At 48.4% G+C, this 18,246-nt stretch overlaps 2 protein-coding genes across 4 annotated transcripts; both read left to right on the top strand.

Annotated features, from left to right (window-relative positions):
- The first annotated feature begins 4,818 nt into the window (after window positions 1-4,818).
- On the top strand, window positions 4,819-8,551 carry rab27a (RAB27A, member RAS oncogene family). Of its 3 annotated transcripts, none has more exons than XM_062963403.1 (6): window positions 4,819-4,971; window positions 5,726-5,811; window positions 6,168-6,271; window positions 6,472-6,595; window positions 7,230-7,322; window positions 8,414-8,551. In XM_062963403.1, exons 1-6 carry the CDS (start codon window positions 4,819-4,821, stop codon window positions 8,418-8,420), a joined length of 567 nt encoding a protein of 188 aa, XP_062819473.1. In that variant the 3' UTR covers window positions 8,421-8,551. The 3 variants fall into 3 exon arrangements, with proteins under 3 accessions (XP_062819473.1, XP_062819472.1, XP_062819471.1); XM_062963402.1 differs by having other exon boundaries at window positions 7,230-7,415; window positions 8,414-8,550; XM_062963401.1 differs by lacking the exon at window positions 8,414-8,551 and having other exon boundaries at window positions 7,230-7,912.
- A 788-nt stretch (window positions 8,552-9,339) lies between these two features.
- rsl24d1 (ribosomal L24 domain containing 1) lies at window positions 9,340-13,774 on the top strand. The gene is made up of 5 exons (XM_003230263.4): window positions 9,340-9,571; window positions 10,892-10,964; window positions 11,447-11,510; window positions 11,617-11,702; window positions 12,639-13,774. Exons 1-5 carry the CDS (start codon window positions 9,377-9,379, stop codon window positions 12,710-12,712), a joined length of 492 nt encoding a protein of 163 aa, XP_003230311.1. The 5' UTR covers window positions 9,340-9,376; the 3' UTR covers window positions 12,713-13,774.
- Window positions 13,775-18,246: the final 4,472 nt, after the last annotated feature.

Here is an 18,246-nt window from a genome sequence, read left to right as displayed (position 1 = left end):
GAATGAGTGTTAGGACACCAAAGCTTCCATTGATGGAAAACAAAACCTTATGTGTGATCAATGCTGTAGAGATGGTATCCCTCAAAGAGGAGCTCCCAAATCGGCTTCCCCTTTGGCTTTGGCTCAACACTAAGATTGCCACATTACGCGAATTTAATGCACACCCTCATTTTGGGAAGGTAATTGAGCATAAAAAGGTGAGATTTGAGTAAATACTAATATTTGGAGGTGTGCCTTTTGCAAAAGGGATGGGTCCCTTTTCCAGCCCCGGAGGCTGCTTTCCCCTCCCCAATGGCACAAGGAAAGGGCAGCCCTCCTCTTGGCCTTGTCCCACCAAGTGTCCAGCCAGGCCGTGGCCTCTCCCTGGGCTCACATGGCTTTGTCTTTGGCCGCTTGGCCTTCCAGAGAAGGAAGAAGGAGGGACTGTGTGTTTTGGCACCAGGAATGGGAGCGACGAAAGGGCCGTTTGCTCCCCTCCCACACTGTTTGGCTTTCTCCTTGTGTTTATCAGAAAGGGCTTGCCCATCTAGTCCAACTCTGTTCAGCCACGCCAGAGTACACAAATAAATCTCTCCCGAAAGAGGCCCATCCAACTAACCGAACTTGCGGCATCCGCAGCCCCCTCGAGTCTCTCCTTCCTCTGCTGGGCTTCTTCTTTTCTTTGCAACGCACTCCGCATTTCTTCATCAGCTTGCCATCATCTTCAGTGTCGCTTTGCATTACCGACACCAGCAAGTCCAAAGTGGAATTATAACTTCAGAAATTTGGGCTAAGCAGAGTTCCCGGTCGCACCCATTCCTCAAAATTAGCAGCAGGTCTCCCTCGTGGCTTAAAACCAATTTGTCTGGGTCTCTTGTCCCCAGAAACCATGAAACGCTAATTTTTATCCATTTGCCCCCAGAGCTGCAAAGCATCGATCTTCTAATGAAGGGATGCTTTGCCTTCAATCTGTGATTCGCCACAATTTTTTCCAACCTCTTCATTTGCCGTGATTCACAGGGAATAGGGACTGTCTTGGGCTGATGACTGAGGGATATCTGTTTGTCTCCTGCAATCGGTTGCCCCAAGGAAAAGGTCTCCATCCAATCCATCCAATCCCAAAGCAGGCCTTTCTCCTGCCTAAGGGTTTAGGAGTCTCTTTTGCTGCAGTTGGTTCTGGTGTTGTTGTTGTTGAGTGTTCTCCAACGAGAGGAAAGAGACAGCAAGTACAGCGCCTGGAGCAAGCAATTTGTAAACAAACATTTCTGCAGTTTTTTAAATTCTGGTTGCCAGATTTTTTTCACTTTCCTCCTTTCTCTTGAAATTGTCCACATGATTCTTGTGGATTTCAATGGCTTCTCTGTGTAGTCTGACATAGTGGTTGTTTTTTTTTAAAAAAAAAAACCTCTTAAAATCAGGACAGTAAATAAAGTTCAACAGGGGAATTCCAGATATGAAACAATCAGGGAGAGGTAACGCCTCCCAACAAAGGATTCCCACAGGCAGGAATCAGCCGGGCCTTGAAGCTTCAAGGCCATTCAATAATAATAATAATAATAATAATAATAATAATAATAATACTTTATTTTTATACCCCACCTCCATCTCCCCAAAGGGACTCGGCGGCTTACATGGGGCCAAGCCCGGATAAAACAACAAACAACATACAATAACATCAGAAGATATAAAAAAAAATAACCTTCTAAACATAATAATAATAATAAAACATATATGTATAAAAGACAGTAATGGTAAAAACATGGATTTGGCTCCCAAGTAGATAAAATAAAACGGACTGGTTAAAGTGCAGTGAGTGAAAATTGTAAACAAGGTAGATATTTAAGTGCTATTGTCGAATAGAAGAGCAACTTGGGAGGGGGGAATCATGTGACTATAATACACTAATAGGGCAAGATAAAGTGCAACCAAATGAGGAAATTGTCAAAGAAACAAGTTAACATTCAATGCTAACCAAGGTGATCAACTACAACATTCACACTTTCCTCCAGCAGACAAGAGTTGGTTCTCCCACCCTGGACATTATTCCACAGATGTATAAACCCCACTTGCCTAGTTTCCAACAGACCTCACAACCTCTGAGGATGCCTGCCATAGATGTGGGTGAAACGTCAGGAGATAATGCTTCTGGAACATAGCCAGACAGCCCAGAAAACTCACAGCAACCCCATATATATATATATATGAGCGATGGAATCCTGGCACCGAGCAAAACAACAAAACTAAACACCCCCCAACCTCGAAATTTCACAACACAATCCATCATCCACGCCTCGAGGTTGAAACCACAAAATATCACGTCACGAACCTCCACAGGGCCTAAAAACCCCCAAAAACCAGAGCTATTCAGTGCAATTTCAATGGGCCACAGCAACGCGTGGCAGGGCACAGCTAGTATATATATATTCTGGTTTAGTGATCCATGTGCCCATAAGCAGCACTGGGCGGTTGCCAAGAGGTGACACGTAAGCCCCAGGCCTCCTCCTCCTCCTGTGTGCAAAGCAGGTGGAGGAAAGGAGGGAGGGGAGGAGGAAGGGCTGCTCCAGAGGCCAGGAAGAGGGGAGGATGCACCCCTGGCCAGAGCAGCATCTGGCAAGTGGCCTTCTGTGGAGGAGGAGGAGGAAGGTGACGAGGGAGAAGACAGGTGAGTGGAGAGGCGGCAGGGCAATGCTATGGGGCAGCAGAGGTGGGGATGGGCAGAAGAAGGGGCACCCTCCCTTCCTCCCTCCGTTGCTGGCTCCTGGCAACACGGCTGAGCTCCACCACCTGCCTCTTGGCCTCGTTTCCCTCTTCTCACGCCTCGCTTGGCTTCTTCCTCCTCTCCAAAGGACAGGTGGGAAGGCCCTACGCCACATCAAGCTAAGGGCTGTTTGTTGAAAACAACTCACCCGTCTTGACTCGGGTCTCATGCGCCATCAAATCTCATGCACACCTCCATTTTCAAAACCCTGGAACCAAAGCAAAAGAGAGCAATGACTACCGAATATCAAAAAGTGCCATCTTTTTTACTTGGCCATAAACTGTAGTTTCCTGCTTAGGTTTGCTTCGTTATAAACCATTGCGTTAGAACAGGGGTCCTCAAACTTTTTAAGCCGAGGGCCGGTCCACAATCCTTCAGATTCTTGAGGGGCCGGATTATCATTTGGAAAAAAAAAATACAAACAAATTCCGATGCACACTGCACATGTCTTATTTGTAGTGCAAAAACAACAACAACAAGAAGAAGAACAATGAAAGAACAATACAATATTTAAAAATAAAAACAATTTTAACCAACATACATTTATCAGGATTTCAATGGGAAGTGTGGTCCTGCTTCTGGCCAATGAGATAGTCAAGTTAATTAGGATTGTTGTTGTTGTTGTTGTTGTTGTTGTTGTGTGCCTTCAAGTCATTTCAGACTTTGGGCGAGCCTAAGTCTAAAATTTATTTATTTATTTATTTATTTATTTACTATATTTGTATCACACCCTTCTCACTCCAAAGGGGACTCAGAGTGGCTTACAAATTATATGTACATACAATATATTATATTATTAGCATAGCACAATATTAGCATTATGTATTATTATATTGAACTATACCACTATACTGTAATATTATGAGTAATATTATATGTAATATAGAATATATAATTAATATTATGTGGTATCATTATTAGTGTTATATTGTATTACATTATAATATTATTATCAATATTATATGTATATACAATCTATATATATATAAATGAGTGATCACATCACGGCGACCGACAAAACAACAAAACTATAGGCCCCCCAACCTCGAAATTTGACAACACAACCCATCATCCACGCCTCTAGGTTGATACAACAAAAAGAAAAGAAAAATAAAGTCCTAATTAGAGGGAGAGGAATAATTGCTTTTATCCAATTGCTGCCAGTTAGAAGGCTAAGCTCCTCCAACTTGGTCTCCTAGCAACCCAATAAAAAATTATAAAAAAACACTAAAAATAATTAAAAACACTAAAAAATTAATACAATGAAATACTATAATAACAGAAAATAACTAAAAATAATACAAGAAAATAATAAAATATAATAAATAAAAAGATAACTTACAATAAAAATAATTTAAAAATACAAATAACGACAAATAAAAATTACACAACAATTTTTAACCAATACCACCACCATTTTGCCACAGCAATGCGTGGCCGGGCACAGCTAGTATATTATATTATAAAACTGAGGGCGGGGGCCAGGTAAATGACCTCGGAGGGCCGCATCCGGCCCCCGGGCCTTAGTTTGGGGACCCCTGCGTTAGAACATCCAAAGCTTCCAGCGATGGAAAAGAAAACCTTGGGGTGCACCAGGTGTTTTGGACTTCAACTCCCACTATTCCTAACAGCCTCAGGCCCTTTCCTTTTGCCCCGCAGCCGCTTAAGCGGCTGCGGGGCAAAAGGAAAGGGCCTGAGGCTGTTAGGAATGGTGGGAGTTGAAGTCCAAAACTCCTGGAAGGCTGAAGCTTCCCCATGCCTGGCTTTGGAGATGGCTCCTGGCAGGGATTTGACACGTGAAGTATGAGGTGGCTGCAATGAACACCTGTTGAATCCCTACCTGGCTGGGCAGGCCGCTCACCGGTCACCAGAAGTCACAAAGAGGGTGGAGATGCCTTGTTCAATATTTGCCAAGGAGGAGGACCAGAGCGATGAAGGACCTGGAGGCTGCAGGACCGCAACTCCGAGGGGTGCTATGATGAATCCGGTGAGGTGGACATGAAGCCGGTTTCTCTCCATCTTCCTGACTCCGCTTCCTTTCTATTTTCTCTGCCCCGAAGGCTGCCGCTGACGTTGTCACTATGTCTGATGGGGACTACGATTACCTCATCAAGTTCCTAGCCCTGGGGGACTCGGGCGTCGGGAAGACCAGCTTCCTCTTCCAGTACACCGATGGCAAGTTCAACTCTAAATTCATCACGACGGTGGGCATTGACTTCCGAGAGAAGAGAGTGGTGAGTCTTTCTCTTCCCACGTTCCCAAAGTTCTCAATGCCTCTGTTGCTGCTTTGTGGGGATCCCTGGCTGTGTTGACCTGAAGGCAGCGATCCAGAAGCTCCAATTTAATTGCATGTTGTGCTCATTGGTTTGCCCTAAACGCTGTCCCAGTCGGCCTTCAGCCACACATTTTTGGATTCCCTTGCCTTGGCCCGGTGCCCGTCTTCCCTGGACAGCTGCTGCCTCCTATTGCCATGCCGAGCCTGCTCTGGCCGCCCACGTTCCATATTAATATCCCGTTGCGGCTGAGTAGCGAAGGCTGTAATGAGAGCTTGTTGACGCGGGGCAGCGACGGCACTCCGTCGTTTGCAAACAGCCTGAAGCTCTGCAAGGGAAAGGCACTGATGAATGGCTGGCATGCGCTGGCTCTGTTATCTGATTGTATTTGTACGATGTAATTACGCCTGAATCCGGCCCATCGGAGTGGCCTTGGCTTCCTCACCAGATGCCTGGTCTTTGGGGCCACTAATGGGCATCTTTCTGTGTGCCATGGGGTGCATATGGGGAGCGTTGTCTGTCTGGAGGGGGGAATTCTGTCCTCCTGCAATGGTTCCCCCTTCTGCTTTGCTCCAAACGTACCTGACTTGCGCCCTCCTCTTCAGAAGACCCTTGGGTGGGCATCGGGAGGGTGAGAGTGCTAGGATGGCTAGCAGGAGAGGCTTCTGGGCCACAAGAGCCCTCCTCTTCCTCTCCTTCCTCCTTTCTGGAACAGGTGTACCGCTCCAATGGGCCAGACGGAGTGAGTGGCCGTGGACAGAGGATACACTTGCAGCTGTGGGACACGGCTGGGCAAGAAAGGTATGAGCGGAAGGGGTGTTGGGAAAACCATAACGTTGTGGCACATCAGGAAGAAGGTGGCTCACTGCAACTGGACAGGGGCACAGACTGAGGGCAGCTCAGGGAGTCAACCCTCCAAATTCCCTGCTGGGGAGGCTTGTCTCCTCACCTTCCTTCTCGGCGGGTCAAGCGGGGGTGGTGAAAGGACCTGGGGGTCACTCTGCTTCTGCCAGATTATACTGAGCCGAACCCACCATCTTTAAAACCTTTGAAGTAAGAGCATAAGATTTCAGGCTCATTTCTCTTAGGGCCGAGCTGCTCTGCTGCAGAGCTGGCTGGCTTCTTAAACCCACGCTGTGCTGTTCTGGCTTGTGAAGGTTCCGCAGCTTGACCACGGCCTTCTTCAGGGACGCCATGGGCTTCCTCCTCCTCTTCGACTTGACCAACGAGCAAAGCTTCCTCAATATCCGGAACTGGATGAGTAAGTCTCAACCACCCACAGGCTTCCCTCTCAGTGTCACTAATTTCATGCCTTGGTGCTCTGGCCTGGGGCAGGCCCCTTGCACAGGTTGGGCACTTCCTGGGAGGTGGTCCAGGCAGGCCTTTGAAGCCAGAAGGGCCCAGCCCTTCCTTTCCTCCCAAAGATTGGCCCCTGATGTTGTCTTCTTCCTGCCCATTTAGCCCAGCTGCAAACACACGCCTATTGCGAGAACCCAGACGTGGTCCTATGTGGGAACAAGAGCGACCAGGAGGAGCAGCGGGCTGTGAAGGATGAGGACGCCAAGGCCCTGGCCGAAAAATATGGGCAAGTATTCCATACCCTACAGTTCTGAAGGGCCACTCAGCCTCCAAATAGCCCTCTGTGTGTGTTTGTGATCTTCACCTGCTGGGAAGCTTAGGGGGGAATGTGTGTCCACCCCATTCCCCTCTCTCTCATAAGGTCACCTCTCTCCTCCATACAAGAGGAGCCTTCACTGTCCGGCTGAGATTGGGAGAGTTCCAGTTTTGGAGGACATCTCCCAGAATGCCTTGTGCCCTGGCCAAGCACAACTTGGGTCAGCATCATTGTGTGTAGAACAGCAATGGCAAACTTCAGCCCTTCAGGTGTTTTGGACTTCAACTCCCACCAGCTGTTAGGAAATATGGACCCCATTCCAAGGGCAAAAGCCGTGTGGCGGCCTCAGAATAAACCCAGCGATCTTCTTCCTAGAGCTACTGTCCATAGCCTGGGGCCACTTTCAGGGCTAGCCAGCCTTGAATTGGGCGTTTGCACACACTTCACCGCCCCACTGAAAGCCCACACCCTGAAGGGCCTGACGTGTTCCTTCAGATGCAAAGTCCGTGGGCGTCGGCGCTTGGGCAGGTCTGTCCGTTTGTCAACAGAGGCAACCCTCCCTCTGGCTCTTCCTCTGACTGCACACCTCCCTCTCTTCCTGCAGGATCCCATACTTCGAGACCAGCGCAGCCAGCGGGACCAACATCAGCAAGGCTATCGAGACGCTGCTGGACCTGATCATGAAGCGCATGGAGCGGTGCGTGGACAAGTCCTGGATCCCGGAGGGGGTGGTGCAGTCCAACGGGCACAGCTCCGCGGAGCGCCTGGGCCAAGAGCCGGAGAAGAGCAGGTGTGGCTGCTGAGCGGCCTGCTGGGGGCGGATCCGGGGCTCCGTTCGACCCCTTTGCCGGACGCTCCTGCCTGCCCTGCACATAGAAGAAGTAGCCTTTGTGAGAAGCCTTGGAGCCTGCTTTCGAACGATGCCAACCGGAGCTTGGCTTCCATTCCCTTTTCTTCATATTCAGCGGGAAGGATTGGCCTACAGCCTGCCTGCCTGCTTGTTTCTGAGCAGAAGACCCCTTCTGTCAAAGTCCCCAAATCCTCTGGCACAGTTACAGAATGGGCAGCTTGAGGAGGAGAGGGAGCGGATGCAGTCCTTTTGGTCCCTCAAGCTGAGTGCTCAGCACCACAATCTGGACCAAGGCAAAAAAAAAAAACACACACACACACACAAAGATAGCTATATCCCCACAGAGAAGTCGCACACCAGCTTTCTCGTCTTGGCAGGAACAGACTGAAGGCTGGTTGAGCTGGCCAATGCTTCCCGCTCAATGCCTTTGGAGAAAATGTGCCTTAGTTCACAGCCTTGGCTGGCTCTGTTTCAATGAGGCTGCTGTTGTCCCTTTGCCCTCTTGGCTCCATGGCTGCAGGCTCCCATTATTAAGGATCGGTGCCCCCAATACTCCTAGTAGAGTAAAACACAATAGATTTATTTTGGCCAGACAAAGCTATTGGGTGTGCAATAGAAAAATAGTGCCAAAAGGCTGAGGTGTAACTCAACCTTTTTATAGTAGAGGTTTCTAACATTTCTAAATAAGCTCCTTCTTTCTATCCACACCTCTCTGCTTTCTTTGCCCTTCTTTTGGGTGCCTCTTACCTATCCGGCCTCTGGCATGGGTGACCTCGCCTGTTTGTTGTTGTCAGCAATGGTCAGTAACGGCATGATGGCATCCATGATGCCCTTTGCCCACCAAACAGGTCCTTTTCCAAAAGGCCTCCTTCTATCTTCATTCCATTTCTTCACAAACAATTTCTCCCTTTCTTTCTTCCCTTTTTCCTTCTCTCTAGATCATAAAGTCCTGTCTCTCGAACCTTTTCCCTGCTTTCATCTCCTTGGTTTCCTATCTAAAACCCCTGCCGTGCTGCTGTTTTGACTGTCAGAGAATTTCAGCTCCTCCGATTCTGTAGTAGCCTTCCCTGGCTTTCTCAGTAACATGCCATCCTCTCCACCATCACTCTCCAGCGGCACCGGCTGCACCCGGATGGACGGAGGTGGGAGCCACAAAGCACATAGCGAATAGCTCGCTTTGCCGTCAACACCGTAGAAACCCCAACCTGGCGAAGCGTGCTGTGGGGCTTCTGAACACGATCTGGGACTAAGCTGCATCTCTTCGGCCACAAAAGGCCCATCTTCCCACCATTTTACTGTATCCCTGGCTCCAAACGGGACTAGGCCGCATCTCTTCAGCCACAAAAGGCCCTCCTTCCCGCCATTTCACTGTCTCCCAGGCTCCAAACGGGACTAGGCCGCACCTCTCCATCGACGCCATGTTTGTTGTTGTCGTTCTGACAGGACTGTGTCCACTTGTGTTCCTTCCTTCCCTCCTTCTGTTCCTCCCTGGGAATAAAGATGAAGCACAGGCCGAACTCTGCATCCCTGTCTTGCTTTCTGAGGGGATTATGGGCGTCCCAGTCAAGCAGGAGCACGCGCCTTGCCTTTGGCGCCTCAGGGAGCTGTTTCTCTCACACCGCGCATGCGTGTTTGGAGCTGCCTGTGGCGTTTCCTTCTTCTTGCCACAAGAGGGCTCTATGGCTTCTCAGGGCGGCGTTGCCTCATACCGCGCATGCGTGCTCGAAGTCGCTATTCCCCGTGGCGCCTCAGGGCTGTGTGCGTCTCTCACAGTGCGCATGCGTGTTCGAAGCCTTTTCCTTTTCCCTACCTCAGTGCCTCACACCGCGCATGCGTGTAGTGTCTCAGGGCTTGCCGTCTTGCTTCCTTCTTTCCGGTTCCGCCTCCTTTTCCGGTCCGCCATGCGCGTGGAGCGGTGCTACTTCTGCTCGGGGCCGGTCTACCCGGGCCACGGGGTGCTCTTCGTGCGCAACGACTGCAAGGCCTTCCGCTTCTGCCGCTCCAAGTGCCACAAGGGCTTCAAGAAGAAGCGCAACCCCCGGAAGGTGCGATGGACCAAGGCCTTCCGCAAGGCCTCCGGGAAGGAGCTGGCCACGGTGAGCGCACCGCACGACCCCTCCCCGCAGAGGGCCAGCCGGCCCCGCCTCATCGTAGTAATAATAATATTCTGCCAGAGAGGAAAGGCACCATCCGATCCCTCCCCATAGAGGGCCAGCCGGCCCCGGCCTCATCATAGGAATAGTAATATTCTGCCAGGGAGGAAAAGCACCACCCGATCCCTCCCCACAGAGGGCCAGCCGGCCCCCTGCATCATCATCATCATCACATCAATAATAATAATTAATAATAATTAATAGTAATAGGATCCTAGAGTTGGGAGGGACTCCCAGAGGCTATCCAGTCCAACCCCCTTCAGGCAGGAAAGGCACCATCCGATCCCTCCTCACAGAGGGCCATCCAGCTCCCTGCATCATCATCCTCGGATCAATAATAATAATAATAATATAATAGTAATAATAATAATAGGATCCTATAGTTGGGACGGACCCCCAAAGGCACCATCCGATCCCTCCTCACAGAGGGCCATCCAGCTCCCTGCATCATCATCCTCGGATCAATAATAATAATAATAATATAATAGTAATAATAATAATAGGATCCTATAGTTGGGACGGACCCCCAAAGGCACCATCCGATCCCTCCTCACAGAAGGCCATCCAGTCCCTGCTTAGAACTTGTAGTAATCCAAGCTAAACAGGCTGGCAGAACGTTGGATAAGTGAATATCTTGGATAATAAGGAGGGATTAAGGAAAAGCCTATTAAACATCAAATTAGGTTATGATTTTACAAATTAAGCACCAAAACATCATGTTTTACAACAAATTTGTCAGAAAAAGCAGTTCAATACCCAGTAATGTTATGTTGTAATTACTGTATTTACGAATTTAGCACCAAAATATCACGATGTATTGAAAACATTGACTACAAAAATGGCTTGGATAATCCAGAAACTTGGATAAGCGAGACTTGGATAAGTGAGACTCTACTGTAATAGAATCCTAGTGTTGGAAAGGATCTCCAGTCCAACCCCTTTCTTCTTTCATGCAGGAAAGGCACCACCCGATCCCTCCCAACAGATGGTCATCCATAATAATAATAATAATAAATGTTTTCTGCCAGACGGGGAAAGCACCATCCAGTCCCTCCCAACAGATGGCCACCCAGCCCCTGCTTAATAATAATAGAACCATAGAGTCCAATCGTTTTCTGCCAGCGGGGATTGAAGACTGGGCAGCCAGGAGGTGCAGTGCACAAACATCTCTTGACAAATATTGTGAAATGCAGAGGAGCTTTTTAGGGCTGCATCATGGGATTCGATTGACCCGCATTAACTCCTTGCCTTCTGTCTGCACAGGATAATTCATTCGAGTTCGAGAAGCGGAGAAATGAGCCGGTGAAATACCAGCGAGAGCTTTGGAACAAGACAGGTATGCCATGAGCTCACCTTTTCATAATCTTGTTGTTGTTGTTCCTGGCAGCCCCATTAATAAGCTATTATTATTGTTGTTTCCAAGTTGTACACATTATAATGTAACTATTGGTATATAAACCTTCTGATTAACAGCAGTAATTGTACACCTTCTCATAATAGTAAAACATACATATCTTATTTGAAAGGAAACTTCCCAACGCTACACCGGGATAAAAGTTTTACAACATTTTCTCCTACCAAAGCTCTTAACAAGCAATGTAGATTTATTCAAAGGTGGCCTAATTGTACAACATTTATCATCATCTTGCTCTTCTTTCTGACCATGTGTTTTTAAATCACTCAGCACTGCTATGGACCAGTCATTAAATATTAATAAGCTTTTAAAGAGACCAATACATCACATCCTGACTCAAGTGAAGGAGGACTAAACTATGGCTTATTTTAACATGACGACAATGTTTTTTTTTATCCTTATAGTGGATGCGATGAAGAAAGTGGAGGAGATCAAGCAAAAGCGTCAAGCCAAGTTCATCCTGAACAGGTGCGAGGGGATTCTTGAGAATAATAATAATAACAATAATAATAATTTCCTGCTTCTTTTTGCGGCTCCCTTCAGAATGAACATGTCCTCTTCCTGCTTATTTCAGGTTAAAGAAAGGGAAAGAGCTGCAGAAGGCCCAAGACATCAAGGAGGTCAAGCAGAACATCCACCTCATCCGGGCTCCGCACGCAGGTAGGCGGGCTTTGCGGGGAGGAGGCACCTGCGTGAGTGGCAGCGTTCGGAAGCCCCCCTTGGAAATTATTAAGTTAATTAGCCTAGGTACCTGGTAATGCCTGGGTTAGGTAATTTATAACACTATTTATGGGGCCGGGCTGTGGCGCAGCTGGCTAGTAACCAGCTGCTATAAATCACTACTGACCGAGAGGTCATGAGTTCGAAGCCCGGGTCGGGTTAAGCCTCTGGCCATTAAAAAATATATATATATAGCCCCGGCTTGCTGTTTACCTAGCAGCCCCGAAAGACAGTTGCATCTGTCAAGTAGGGAAAATTTAGGGACGCTTTATGCGTGAGGCTAATTTAACTAATCTACAACCCCATAAAACTGCTCACGAGGAAAAGAAGAGGAAGAACAGCCACCAATGGACGGTGAAGCAACAGCTCCCCCTGTGGCCGGAATCGTGAAGCTGGAAAGATGTTAAAAAATGCCTCTGTGTCTGTCTAAAACTGAATGTTGTTTGTCTGTTGGCATTGAATGTTTGCCATATATGTGTTCATTGTAATCCGCCCTGAGTCCCCTTCGGGGTGAGAAAGAAGGGCGGGATATAAATACTGTAAATAAATAAATATTTATTAGAAGCTTAAGCAGCTGGGAAAGGAAAGGGCCTGAGGCCAGGAATTGTGGAAGTTTAAGTCCAAAACACCCCGGAGGGAGATCCAAAGTTGGTCCGTGCCTATTTTATCTGAAAAATCTACACCACGATAAAGGTTCAAAACATAGAACACAGTATGTATATTAGAGCATCCTATATATAATAATGTTAACAATATTGCAAACAATAATACAACTGATAACCAAATTCTGTCAGCTGTAGTGGCACACAGTCGTAACTTACTATTATATACCGTGCCTATTTTAACCTTTTGTTGTTGTTGTTATTGTTTCCAAAGGCAAAGCCAAGCAGCTGGAAGAGAAGATGGTGCAGCAGTTACAGGACACAGTGGAGATGGAGGACGCCTCCTAGGAAACCTCGATCCCTCTTGGTTGTTTGTGTGCAAAGCCCTCTTTTTGCTTCCGACTGGGTGCTCTTCAATCTATTCTGTATGTCGACTGTTGGATAAGAGGACAATACAAATGTTGCAGGGACAGAGAAAGAGGCCTGTTGATATCCTACATCTAGTGAACCATATGGCGCATCAAATAAAAACATGGGTGTGAAAAAATACCAGCCTGGTGCCTGCTTGGTCTGATTGGAAAAGCACTGAGCAATATGTTCTATGGGGTGTTGTGTCGTTTCCGTGCTGTGTGGCCTGTGTGTTCTAGCAGCATTTTCTCCTGATGTTTCACCTGCATTTGTGGCTAGTGGCATCTTGAGAGGATCTGATGCTAGCAGGGCAAATTGATTTTATGTTATGCCTTTTAAATTCATTTGTGTGTTTTTGTATTTGATATCACTGTATGCTTGTTTTATGTCTGTGAGCCGCCCCGAGTCCCTCTGGGGAGAGGGTGGCGGGGAACAAAAATAAAATTATTATAATATTATTATTATTACCTGTGGAATGTCTATTAACCAAGTGTGAAGGATGCTATTAGTGGCTGGTATTGAGATGAAGGAACAGCAACTCCTTGTTTCTTTGTATGTAATGTGGTTTCTCTCATGTAGGGGTGTTGTGTTATAGGCGTGTAGTGTGGATTCGCACTTGTAAGAGTGTTAAGTTCAATGCAGTCATAGATACGGTGAGCCTGTGGTGTTGTGAAAGTTCCCTTGGCTGTGAGAAATGAGGGGCAGAAGCGTAGAAAAAAGGTTAGAGGACACAATTGGTGTGTTTTCCTGAGTTGTCGTTTTCCCAATCTCTGTGTGTCTTGGAACTATTTCTTCCCATAGAGATGTTGAATGTATTGTCAAAATCTTTCACTTGCTGTGAGTTTTCTGGTCTGCCTGGCCATGTTCCAGAAGCATTCTCTCCTGATGTTTCACCCACATCTATGGCAGGCATCCTCAGAGTTTGTGAGGTCTGTTGGAAACTAGGCAAGTGGAGTTTATATAATAATAACAATAATAATAAAGGAAGTGTTCGACTTGTGATTTTGTGAGATGAAATCTCGTTTGCTGTGTCATACTGTGTCTTTATGTCAATAATAATAATAATAATAATACCTTTATTTTTATATCCCGCCTCCATCTCCCTGAAGGGACTCGAGGCGGCTTACGTGGGGACGAGCCTGATCCAACCAAGATCAATATCCTTGTGGAATAATGTCTTGGGTGGGAGAAAAAAAAACCTCTCTAAATAAAGCACAACACTCTGAAAACGGGTGAGTTCCAGACAGGAAACAACCAGGGCCAGCTAACACCTCCCAACAAAGGATTTCCTCAAGCAGGAATCAGCTAGGCCTTGAAGCTGCAAGGCCACTGAATGCTAATCAAGGTGATTCACGGACCCGAGTGTCACACGTACTCTCCCTCCCGATCTTCCTGCATCTCCAAGGCTCCGCTTGAATGCCTTCTGACTCGGGAAGAGGCCCCGGTTGCTCCGCTCCTCCGGGCCCGGCTCCTGCCACCATCTCTCTCCGGAGGAGGCTGCTTCGGGGGTCCCTCCGGGGGTCTCCCTGCCCCCTTTCCTGTGGAGGAAGCCTCCCTCGCAGACTCGCCGCTCTCTCCTGTCAGACCGACTCTCTCCGCCCGCCGCTTCCGCTTGGATTGGGATGACAGCCCGGCCCGAAGGGCGAGGAAAGAGCCCCCCGCCCGCCCGCACACCCACCCCTCCTCGTTCCTCGGCCTCCCGCTCCTTGAGCGACGATGATTCATCGCCAGGCCCGTCATCCCTTTAAATATTAAAGAGCCAATCCGTGCGAGGCTTTCCTCCAGAGCCATGAAAAATTCACGTCTCCCTCGGAAAACGCAGGAGCCAGGGAAGCCGATGCCAAGGAAACGAGCTCTGGCTCGGAAAACAAATTGCAGGCATCCGGCACAAACTGAGTGAGAGGTCGCACAAGGATGCGCCAGGCCCCGCTGGGCTCTGCCTCCTGCTTGACGGCTGTTGGGTTGCGCGTCTTTACATTCCATTGTTCTCCATGACACACATTGCCTTGCCTTGTAACCTCACAACAGCCCTGCGAGGAGGGACCGGCGGGCCATCAAGGGTTGAGAAACATCACAGAGATCTGAACCCAATCTCCCTCTGGCCCTAGACGTTGTTGTTGCTGTTGCTTTTGCTGTTGTCTGGCCCTAGACATTATTATTACTATTGATGTTGTTGTTGTCTGGCCCTAGACATTATTATTACTATTATTTTTGCTGATGTCAGAAATATTAAAAATTAATTAGGTATTTTTAATTACAAAAATGTGAGTCAAGCACTGAAAGTGTTAAATGGATACAATAACTAAGCAAAAGCTGCAGTTCAATATAAGCTGGTGTGCCTGTAGCTTAGTAGACTTCAGTGTTAGCCTCAGTGAGGTCAGCCTCAGTGTGAGGGAGGCCTCGGCGTGAGGGAGGCCTCAATATGAGGAAAGCCTCGGCGTGAGGGAGGCCTTGGCTTGAGAAGCTTCTGTGAGAGAAGCCCCAGTGTGAAGACTAATGTGTGTAAAAGCTATTGTGTAAGTTCGGTGTGAGAGGAGGCTCTGTGAGAGTGATAGCTGGAAGCTGTACCTGCATGAGAAAGAAGCCCAGTGGAAGCAAAGCTATTGTGTGAAGCTCCTGGGTAATTTTGGTGTGAGAGGAGGCTCTGTGAGAGCGAAGCTGTTCATCTGCATGAGAAAGAAGCCCAGCGTGGAAGCAAAGCTATTGTGTGAAGCTCCTGGGTAATTTCGGTGCAAGAGGAGGCTCTGTTAGAGCGAAGCTGTTCATCTGCATGAGAAAGAAGCCCAGCGTGGAAGCAAAGCTATTGTGTGAAGCTCCTGGGTAATTTCGGTGCAAGAGGAGGCTCTGTTAGAGCGAAGCTGTTCATCTGCATGAGAAAGAAGCCCAGCGTGGAAGCAAAGAAGGAAGTATAAAGAACTTTGTGCTATGGAAACCTTATTCTTGTAAATAGTCCCAACATCATCTCTGACCAAGACGATTCTTCAGGCTCCTCTGAATCTGAGACCGATGCGCAGCCTTGTTTCTGGGCCCAGAGAGAGGAATACGATGCCCATGATCCCCCTCGGAGGAGGCTCCTGCCGCCGGGAGCAGAGGCAGCGTTTGCTCCGTGTGCCTTCGCCGCTTGCGCAGCTTCCTCTGGGACCCAGGCAGGAGTTGCGGCTTTGAGAGAGTCAGCAGTTAACAAGTGACTCACTCCTCGGTGAAATAATAAATCTAAGGCCACAATCTGGGCCGGCAAACTTCCCAGGTGCTTAGTCTGCATCTTCCGCTGCAAAAGGGACCGTCAGTCAGTCTGTGTCGGGTTTGAAAATCAAGGGAAGTGACAGCTGAGTGACAGGCAAGTGGCCGCCGGAGGGCCCTGAGACGGAAGGAACGAGCCAAGCAAGGCCCCAGGGAGGGAGAGATATATATATATAAGTATGTGTGTGTGTGTATTTATGTGTGTGTGTGCTTCTGCCACACAACCCTCGTTCCCGATTAGCGTCCGGAACAGCGCAAAAGGAAAAGACAGGACGGAATAATACGGAGAGACAGAGGACTTTGCCACATCTCTGGGCACATCATGTGCTGCCCTCCTGATGCACGGCTGCATCACGGAGCGGGAGCAAGGAACTTCTCGGCTTCTCAGATGGCCCTTTGGGGTCCAAAGAACCAGAGGAATTGCCAGGAGTGTTTGCCCGACTGGCATGTTGCCTTCTCAAGGCTACGATGAGGTGGCTCTGGAATTGGTTATGTGTCCAAACCCAGAGGGTGCTTCTTCTCCCCAATGGTTCCTCTTCTTCGTCCTGGAAAGAAGTGACCATTTGGTGCCACGAAGAAGGTTCGGTCCTGGGCCCAGTACTCTTCAACGTCTTTATTCATGACTTGGATGAAGGTTTGGAGGGTTTGCAGGTGGGACCAAACTGAGGAGAGCTAATGCTCCAGAAGATGCAACAGGACCTTGGAAGATTGGCCAAAACAAACACGATGGATTTCAACAACGTGAAATGTAAGATACGACACTTAGGCAGGAACAAACAAAACGCAAAGACACAGGATGGGTGACTCTTGGCTCGACAACAGTCCATGTGAGAAAGATATGGGAGCTTTCATGGAGAACCAGCTGAACGTGAGCCAAGAATGTGATGCAGCAGCTCAAAAAGCCAATGTGATTTTGGGCTGCATCCAAAGGAGTCTGATGTCCAGATCGAAGGAAGAAGTCTCAATTCTCTCTACCTGGAATAATAACCCTGTGTCCACTTCTGAGCCCCATAATTCAAAAGAGACGTTGTCTCCGAGCTGGAAGGTGTCCAGAAGAAGAGGGAGACTGAAAGGACCAAAGATCTGGAGACCGTGGATCCCTCTGAGGAGCTTCTTGGCTGAGCACCCGTTGGGATTTGCAAACTGTCGGCTCCCTCGAGAACGGAAGCGAAGGGAGCAAAATAGCTGGGCTGTGAACAGTTTTCCAAAATTAGCCGCCCTACTTGTCCCATTTTGGGCTTGCTTCGGAGCAGGCACGGGCCAACTTCAGCTGCAAAGCCCTGCTATAATTCACGCTGCTGGAAGATGCTTTTGGGGCCGCAGATCCCAACTGCCAGTGCGTTTTATGCACAGAGCAACGCTGGAAACATTCTCCAAATCCCTGGAAGGAAGCGGGCGAGATGATGAATGCGGGCAGGGTTGCCATGCCGCGAGGAGAGCCAAGGGAGGCTGGCCGCTGGCCCTGGGCTCCCTCCCATCCACCCGCTTTGTTCCTTGAGAGTGGAAGGCAGGCCAGGCGGTCGAATCCGAATCTGGCGGCGCTCATTATGCATCGAGAACCAGGCGGCGCTGCTTTCTTTCTCCCTTCCCGGGAAATCAATACTTGTCTTCTCTTTTATGCAGCACAAGACAAATCCATTCCTGGCCAAGAAGGGACATTAATCAGTTGTTTTGCTCGGCCGAAACCCAGAGCAGATCCTCCGCTGCCTCCAAAAGTGTTTCCGCAGGAAGGCCTGGGGAGGAATCCCGCCGGAGCACTGCAGCGCATCAACACACCTGGGAGTTTGCAGCACACCTGTCTCAGGGGAGTCTTCTTGCTCCATCAAAGTTTGACATTGACAGAAATGACCAGACACTGCCGGAAGGAATAGAGAGTTTCATCTATGCTGACGATCATGCCATCACTGCCCAAGCAGGGAGCTTTGAAATCCACGCATTATAATCAATGTTTGCTCCATCAATGTTCAACATTTCCACAAATGTTGACTGCCAAAGGAACAGAGAGTTTCATCTATGCTGACGATCATGCCATCACCGCCCAAGCAGGGAGCTTTGAAATCCATGCTTTATAATCAGCGTGTTTGCTCCATCAATGTTCAACATTGACACAAATGATCAGCCACTGCTGGAAAAGACAGAGTTTCATCTATGCTGACGATCATGCCATCACCACCCAAGCAGGGAGCTTTGAAATCCATGCTTTATAATCAACGTGTTTGCTCCATCAATGTTCA

This window comes from Anolis carolinensis, unplaced genomic scaffold (genome assembly GCF_035594765.1).
Source record: "Anolis carolinensis isolate JA03-04 unplaced genomic scaffold, rAnoCar3.1.pri scaffold_11, whole genome shotgun sequence".
Lineage (NCBI taxonomy): Eukaryota > Metazoa > Chordata > Lepidosauria > Squamata > Dactyloidae > Anolis > Anolis carolinensis.
This window is presented reverse-complemented; position numbering and strand designations above follow the sequence as displayed.